Raw genomic sequence first — 6,630 nt, 5'->3', positions numbered from 1 at the left:
GTGGGGGTGGTGGTGTGTGTGTGTGTGTGTGTGTGTGTGTGGCGCAGCCAGTGTTCCCACCCCCAGGCTCTCCTCAGCAGGACAGCTGAGGCCTCTTGGCCTCTCGGCCTCTCAGGTGCCCCCCTCCTGGTCCCAGTGAAGAGGGGACACTTAGGGCCCACCAGCCCCTCATGTGGGTTGTGCATCAGGGCCTGAGGGTGCTTTGCCACCTGGGCTCTGGCCTGACCTGCCTCTCCCCCTGGCAGGTACAATTCTTCTGGCTGCGAGCTCTGCGCAGGTAGGTGGGAGTGGCGGGTGGGAGCCAGAGGGAGGAGGGCTGGGGGGACCCAGAAACAGCTGGGCGCCAGAGGGTGGGTGGGGAACCCCGGGGCAGTCTCAGGGAGAGTGGGGCGTGGGGGTTTGATGGGACAGCATCTGGAGAAAGGGCCTAGGCTCTGAACCCTGAACTGGACTGAGCAGAGGCCACCTGGGGTTTGGGGGTAGGGTCCTGGGTGTGGCCTCCAGAATGCAGGAGGCTCCCAGCTTGGTCCCATGACCCCCTTGCAGGTCCCAAGCCTCTGCCCCCCGAGGGCCTGCAGTACCTTGTGCTGTTGTCCCATGCCCACAGCCGGGAGTGCAGCCTGGTGCCCGGCCTCCGCGGGCCTGGGGGCCGAGACGGGGGGCTCGTGTGGGAGTGCCCCGCGGGCCACACCTTCTCCTGGGGACCCTCTTTGGGCCCTACCTCTCCAGAGGAGCCCAAACCTGCTCACCTTCCGCTCACTGCCCGGAGAAGCTGGTGCCCAGAGGCCAAGAGTGGGCAGCAGCCTGCAGGTAGGCTGGGGGAGAGTGGATGGAGGGGGACGGGCATCCTGGGGTCTCTGGAAAGGGCCCTCTCAGTGGAGACATGGCTGCAAACGCATGGTGAGGTATAGAGAGCAAAGCGCCATCCAGGGTGTGTGGTGTGCATTCGTGGGGTGTGTGGTGGAGGCAGACCGGGAGGAAAGTCCGTCTGTCCGTGCTGCGGGAGCCATCTCCAGGAGGTGTGCAGAGGCAGGCTGCACTGGGTGGAGCTGGACGTCCTGCTGACAACCCGGATGGGAGCTTCTCATGTGCTTCCCCCTTAATGGGGCAGGGGTGTTTTCCAGTCTCCCTGTGGCAACCCTCCACCCAGCCCCCGTGAGCGGGCGTGGGTGGACACTCTGTGCCGGCCTGCCCAGCTCGGCTGACCTGGCCCCAGCCTGATGCAGAGGGCCTATTGCCGCACCGCCACACTGGCCACCATCCTGTTACTCGAGTATTTTTCTATAAAAGTCACATGAAAGCGTCTTTTCCCAAGCGGAACGCTGCCCCATCCCCATGGGCACCCTCCCCTGTGCCCTCAGCACGCCCTGCCCTCGCCGTCCAGCACAGAGCTCTTCCCTGTGCACAGGTTCGGGGTCTGACCGTGATGAGAGGACCGTCAAGTCCAGGTTGCCCAGGTGAGGAGGGCAGCGGGTGGGTGGGCCGGCCCTGCAGTGGGCATGGTGGACAGGACCTCAGGCTTGCCTGCCTTGAAGGTCCCTGCCGGAGACCCCCCAGCTCCCAGGAGAAGGCGAGGGCGAGGATGTGGAGGACGAGGGCGAAGAGGAGGCACTGAGCGAGGCCAGCCCGTGGGCCTACAGCTCCTCCCCAGACGAGCAAGTGGGCCGGGCGGTGCGGGCCGGGCGGCAGGGCAGCGGGGCAGTGGCCTGGGGCTTCCCACCTGTGGGCGGGGAGGGCTGGTGGACATCGAGGGGTTCTTCAGGGAGGCAGAACGGGCTGGAGGCTGTGAACTGAAGGGGCGGGAAGAGGGAAGAGGGCTGGTGTGAGGAACCCCGAGGTGGGTGGGTGGCACCTGGTGCTCACACCCTCCCCTTTGTTTCTTTCAGTAGTGAGCCAGATGCCCCTGGGACCCACACCCCGAAGGAGGGGCTGACACCCCCTGTGCCTGCAGCTGTCTCCTCTCCGACCCCCGGGCCGTCCTCAGCACCCTCGCCGGGTTCCGGAACCCCATTGCCTGCGGAAGTCTGGGCACAGCCGGAGCTCAGCCGGCCCTCCCAGGTGGCCCAGCAGCCCGAGCACTCAGCCAGGTAACCTGAGGCTGAGAGGACAGGGGCCACCTGGGATGTGGCCCTTGCTCAAGGTCCTCTGCTCCCTCTTTGCTGCCCGTAGCTTTGGAAGCCAGGCCAAGCCCGCCCCGACTCTGGCCTGGGATGAGGACACTGCGCAGATCGGGCCCAAGAGAATTAGGTAGGCCTCGGGGGACGGGGCTCAGGACAGCGAGGAGCAGGCAGGAATCCTGCTCTTCCCACTCTCCTCCCCAGGAAAGCTGCCAAGAAGGAGCTGATGCCGTGCGACTTCCCCGGCTGCGGGAGGATCTTCTCCAATCGGCAGTATCTGAATGTGAGGGCGCAGCTGGGCCTGTGTGCTCGGGGGCAGGGAGGGGATCGAAGGAGAAGCTGAGGAACAGGAGCCAGGGAGAGGAGGGAGGGGCACACAGAGCTTTCTGAGAACCGAGTTTAAACCGGACAAGGGGTAGCTGGGGCAGAGGCCAGCCTCGGTGCACAGGGCTGCGTCCACGGCTGTGTCATGACTTCTCTGCGGTCACCGGGTTCTTGTGGGCTGCGGACTACGGCTCTAGATGCTCGACATGCAGAAAGGCTTGGGCCCTTTGTCCCTCCCAGTGCCCCGTGGGTAGTGCTGACATTATCCTGCTTTGCAGATGAGGAAACCGAGGTACACAGGAAGTCGTCTCTAGGGCACTATGGTCCAAGGCCCCTCAGCTAGTGTCTGGCGGGCCAGGCTCTGAGCCCAGTGGCCTGGCTCCAGTGTCCAGCTCAGGCTGCCCAATTGTGCCGTCTCAGTGGGCAGAGGATCAGGACTGCCCAGGAGATGCAGAAGTCTGACAGGGGAGACCCCAGGCTATGGGGCAAGGCATGGGTGGGCGAGCCTGCTCAGAATGCTGCTGACAGATGCCAGGAATCATGGGGTGGGGAGTGGCACAGGTGACAGTGAAGCTGCAGTCTGAGCAGGGCGCTCAGTGGGCTAATCAGCCACCAGACCCCGTGAGGGACAGACGGACGTGCCCCAGAGGTTTATGCGGAGAAGCTTGGTGTTACCAAGAAGGGGACAGCACCGCATGGCCAGCCAGGGTGTGCGATTGGGTGGATCGTATGGGATGTATTCCATGTAGGGGTGTTGGGGTGGGGGAGACTCTTTTCACTGGTTGACGTGGAGAGCCTCTGTGTGCGTGTGCACGTGTGTGCGTGTATGTGTGCGTGCTTCTCTGTGTCCCCACAGCAGATTCGTGGTGAGCTGCTCATAGAAAGCAGATAGTCTGAGCATGCTGTCACATGTCAGCACTGATGCTGACAGGTCTGATCATGCTTGCTCGCACCACCTCCCTGCCCCGGTAGCCAGCCCAGGCCCGGGCAAACCAGGAGTGTCCCCGAGTGCACCGCATGCAGGGAGTACCGCGGCTGTGCAGAGAGAGGGCCCGGCAGGGAGCGCAGACGAGGTGCAGAGTGTAGGGCCAGGGTGCCGCAGGCTCAGCCTCCCGTGCAGACGACCTGGCCGAATGACCTGGGTGGCCGTGGGGGACGAGCAGAGCCGGGGGCCGGGAGGGCGAGGAGCCTGCCTGCCGCCCAGCCCAGGCATCTCCCTGGGAAGGCAGCTCTCCGTGGTGTCTCCCCCCACCACCACTTCCTCCCCAGCACCACAGGAAGTACCAGCACATCCACCAGAAGTCCTTCTCCTGCCCAGAGCCTGCCTGCGGGAAGTCCTTCAACTTCAAGAAGCACCTGAAGGAGCACGTGAAGCTGCACAGTGGTGAGTGACGAGCAGTGCCCCTCGGCGCCATCCCTGGTCCTGGGCGGAGCACCCGCCCGCTCACGTGTGGGTCAGCAGGGGACAAAGCAGGCAGCCCTCGCCCTTGTTGGACATCCCTGATAGTGACGCGGGGCCATGGCGAGCTGCGAAAGCCGGGTTGGCAGAGTGTGAGGAGCAGTTGCTGTTGTGGAAGGAGCTCGCCTTGACCCAAGTGCAGGGGGGAAAGGAAGCCTGTACCCAGGCCCACAGGCCATGCTGTGGGAAGATCCAGGGTGGCATCTGTGTGGCACGTCCCAGGAGCAGGGAGAGTAGTGAGCGGTACCCTAGGTGGCAGGGCTTCCAGGACAGCTGCAAGGGCTCGGCCCCCACTTGCAGCAAGATGGCTCCAGGGCAGGTCTTGGTGGGTGGAGGACGAGCTGATCAGCTCCCCGGCTGCTGTGTGGGAGGGGGCATGCAGGCCAGCGTGGGGCCTACCTGCAGCACCTACAAGAGTAACAACATAGCCTGGGCTTGCGTAGCCGTCGAGGGCGAGGGAGGCTGATGTGGTCGTGGTGGAGGCAGAGGGCTTCTGTGGGGGGTGGGGGGGGGCAGGCGGTGGGTGACCTGAGCAGCTCAGCAGGGTGATGTGACTGGGGACGGGGCAGAGGCAGAGAGGGAGACCCGACATGCCAGTTAGACACCCCACCTGTCTGGGGTTCCAGGGAGATGCCGGCAGAGCACAGCGGGTATGTCCGAGCATGGGACAGGGCGGGGAGCCGCGGCTGCACGGTCTCTGCAGGAAGCCAGGTGGAAAGGAGATCTGAGCCCTGCACAGCCGCCACTGGGGCAGGTTGGGCCCGTGGGGATGGTCAAGGAGGCCTTTGAGGACCAAATGCAGGAAGTGTCCCAGGGCAGGGAGAGGTGATCGGTGGTGCTGTGGACCACTCTGTGACGGTGTGGAATCGTTCTTGCCCAGGTGACAAGGTGGTGCTAATGGGCAGCTGAGCCAGGACGGACTAGGTGCCAGGCAGAGTGGACAGTACTTTGGAGTTTTGCTGTGAAGACAGGCAGACAACTGGGGTCTTAGCTGGAAGGCTGGGGCGTGGGGCACAGAGATGATGACAAGCCCACAGAGGAGAAAGGACACTGATGCTGGGGACAGGTGGGGACTTGGGAGAGCAGGAGTGGTCCTGGGCCAGTGGGAGGCAGCGAGTGTCATGGGGGTGGGTGCCAGTGCACGTGGGTTAGTGGGTTTGGTGGCCGATGTGGGTATTCTCTTGTTGGTGACTTAGAAATGACAGTGCAGAGTGGGTGGCATACTCGAGGCTGGGAGGCTGGTGGAGAGGCCACGTGACACGTCCTCTGGAATCTAGAGGGGGAGAGGGGACCAACGGGAACTGCAGTGCTGGACTGGGACTGTGGGTGGAAGGAGAAACCAGGCCTGGCTACGCCCCCCGCCAGGCCACACGCAGTCCTGGCAGGCCAAGGGGCATTTACCCAGAGCTGGGCTTTGAGCAGGTACAGCTGAGGGGAGGGGCCGGCAGCCTGGCAGCGTGAACAAAGGCTGCATGAACAGCTGTGGACGGCCGGCGCCATGGTCCGGCGTGTAAGGGCGCTGGCTCCACGCGGCTCACCACGGTCTGAGTGCCAGCCTTGGAGGCAGTTTGAGACACCCTGTGCTGGGCACGCGTGTGTGTGCCCAAGGTGGGGAGAGAGTGTGGCGAGACCGTGCCGTTGTAAAGTGCTGTGCAAATGGAGCTGAAGGGGGAGGGGGCCAGTGGGGAGGCAGTGGGCTGCCTGGGCCAATGGACTGGTGACCTGGTCACAGGACTGTCACTGCAGGACAAGATAAGTGGCCCTGGCTGGGACTGCAAGGCTCGAATGGTGGTTTCTGACTTCTGAGGTGGCGCAGCACTTGGGCCCAACCTGGAAACGTGGCCGTGGAGTGGGGCGAGATGAGCAGCCAGGATGGGCGGGGTGTTGGGTGAAAGTGGGCACAGCCGATGGGAGTGCAGGGCCTGGAACCAGAGCCGTATGACCCAGGGAGGAGGTGCAGGGCGTCCGAGGGCATGTTGAGTTTCCAGAACCGGGAGGGACAGACATCTGAGGGCACCTGGGCAGCAAGGACCCCGCTCTGCTGCAGGCCCGAGGCCGGGGACGCAGGGGCCCCAGCTGCCAGAGGTGCAGAGCCAGGGCCACACACAGGAGGGGGCAGGGACGGGGTGGGTGGTCGCCCAAGTGAGGAGATGATCCCGGACGCCAGGGAGTGACTTTGGGGAGGACTCGGCTCTCACTCCTATCTCTGCTAAGGCCCAGCTCAGGGACCCAGGTGCAGGCAGGGCGCCCGCAGGGCAGGGTGAGCAGACAGTCATGGAGCCTGTCAGCTGTTGTCGCATGCCCTGTGTGTATCTCGTGGTCGTGACCCGCTCCGCAGTCTGCACAACAGCTCGTCCAGGCTACACGCCCAGAATTGGCGTGCTCCCGTAGGGGGGCAGGCGGGGCCAGGAGGGGCGGCACCCTGAGAACCGATGTGGAGTGCTCCCCGTGTATGCAGACACCCGGGACTACATCTGCGAGTTCTGTGCCCGCTCTTTCCGCACCAGCAGCAACCTCGTCATCCACAGGCGCATCCACACCGGGGAGAAGCCCCTGCAGTGAGTGTGGGGGGCTCTGAGGGTCAGGGCCCTGCAGTGAGTGTGGGGGGGCTCTGAGGGTCAGGGCCCTGCAGTGAGTGTGGGGGGCTCTGAGGGTCAGGGCCCTGCAGTGAGTGGGGGGGGCTCTGAGGGTCAGGGGCCATCGCTAGGGGGGCGGAGAGCCTGGGCGCTT

The 6,630-nt window shown here is 64.5% G+C and overlaps 1 protein-coding gene across 1 annotated transcript in view; it reads left to right on the top strand.

Annotated features, from left to right (window-relative positions):
- Window positions 1-546: 546 nt before the first annotated feature.
- Window positions 547-6,630, top strand: part of ZNF692 (zinc finger protein 692) — a gene marked incomplete at its 5' end in the record, with an annotated part of 7,014 nt that continues 930 nt past the window's right edge. Inside the window, 8 exon segments of the mRNA XM_014587455.1 lie at window positions 547-810; window positions 1,409-1,457; window positions 1,536-1,655; window positions 1,887-2,087; window positions 2,170-2,247; window positions 2,322-2,400; window positions 3,711-3,825; window positions 6,359-6,458. Of these exon segments, the coding sequence (XP_014442941.1) occupies window positions 547-810; window positions 1,409-1,457; window positions 1,536-1,655; window positions 1,887-2,087; window positions 2,170-2,247; window positions 2,322-2,400; window positions 3,711-3,825; window positions 6,359-6,458 (1,006 nt within the window).

The sequence above is a fragment of the Tupaia chinensis genome, unplaced genomic scaffold (genome assembly GCF_000334495.1).
Source record: "Tupaia chinensis unplaced genomic scaffold, TupChi_1.0 Scaffold000214_1, whole genome shotgun sequence".
Lineage (NCBI taxonomy): Eukaryota > Metazoa > Chordata > Mammalia > Scandentia > Tupaiidae > Tupaia > Tupaia belangeri.
Note: the sequence above shows the minus strand (reverse complement) of the source record. Positions and strands in the feature narration are given on the sequence as shown.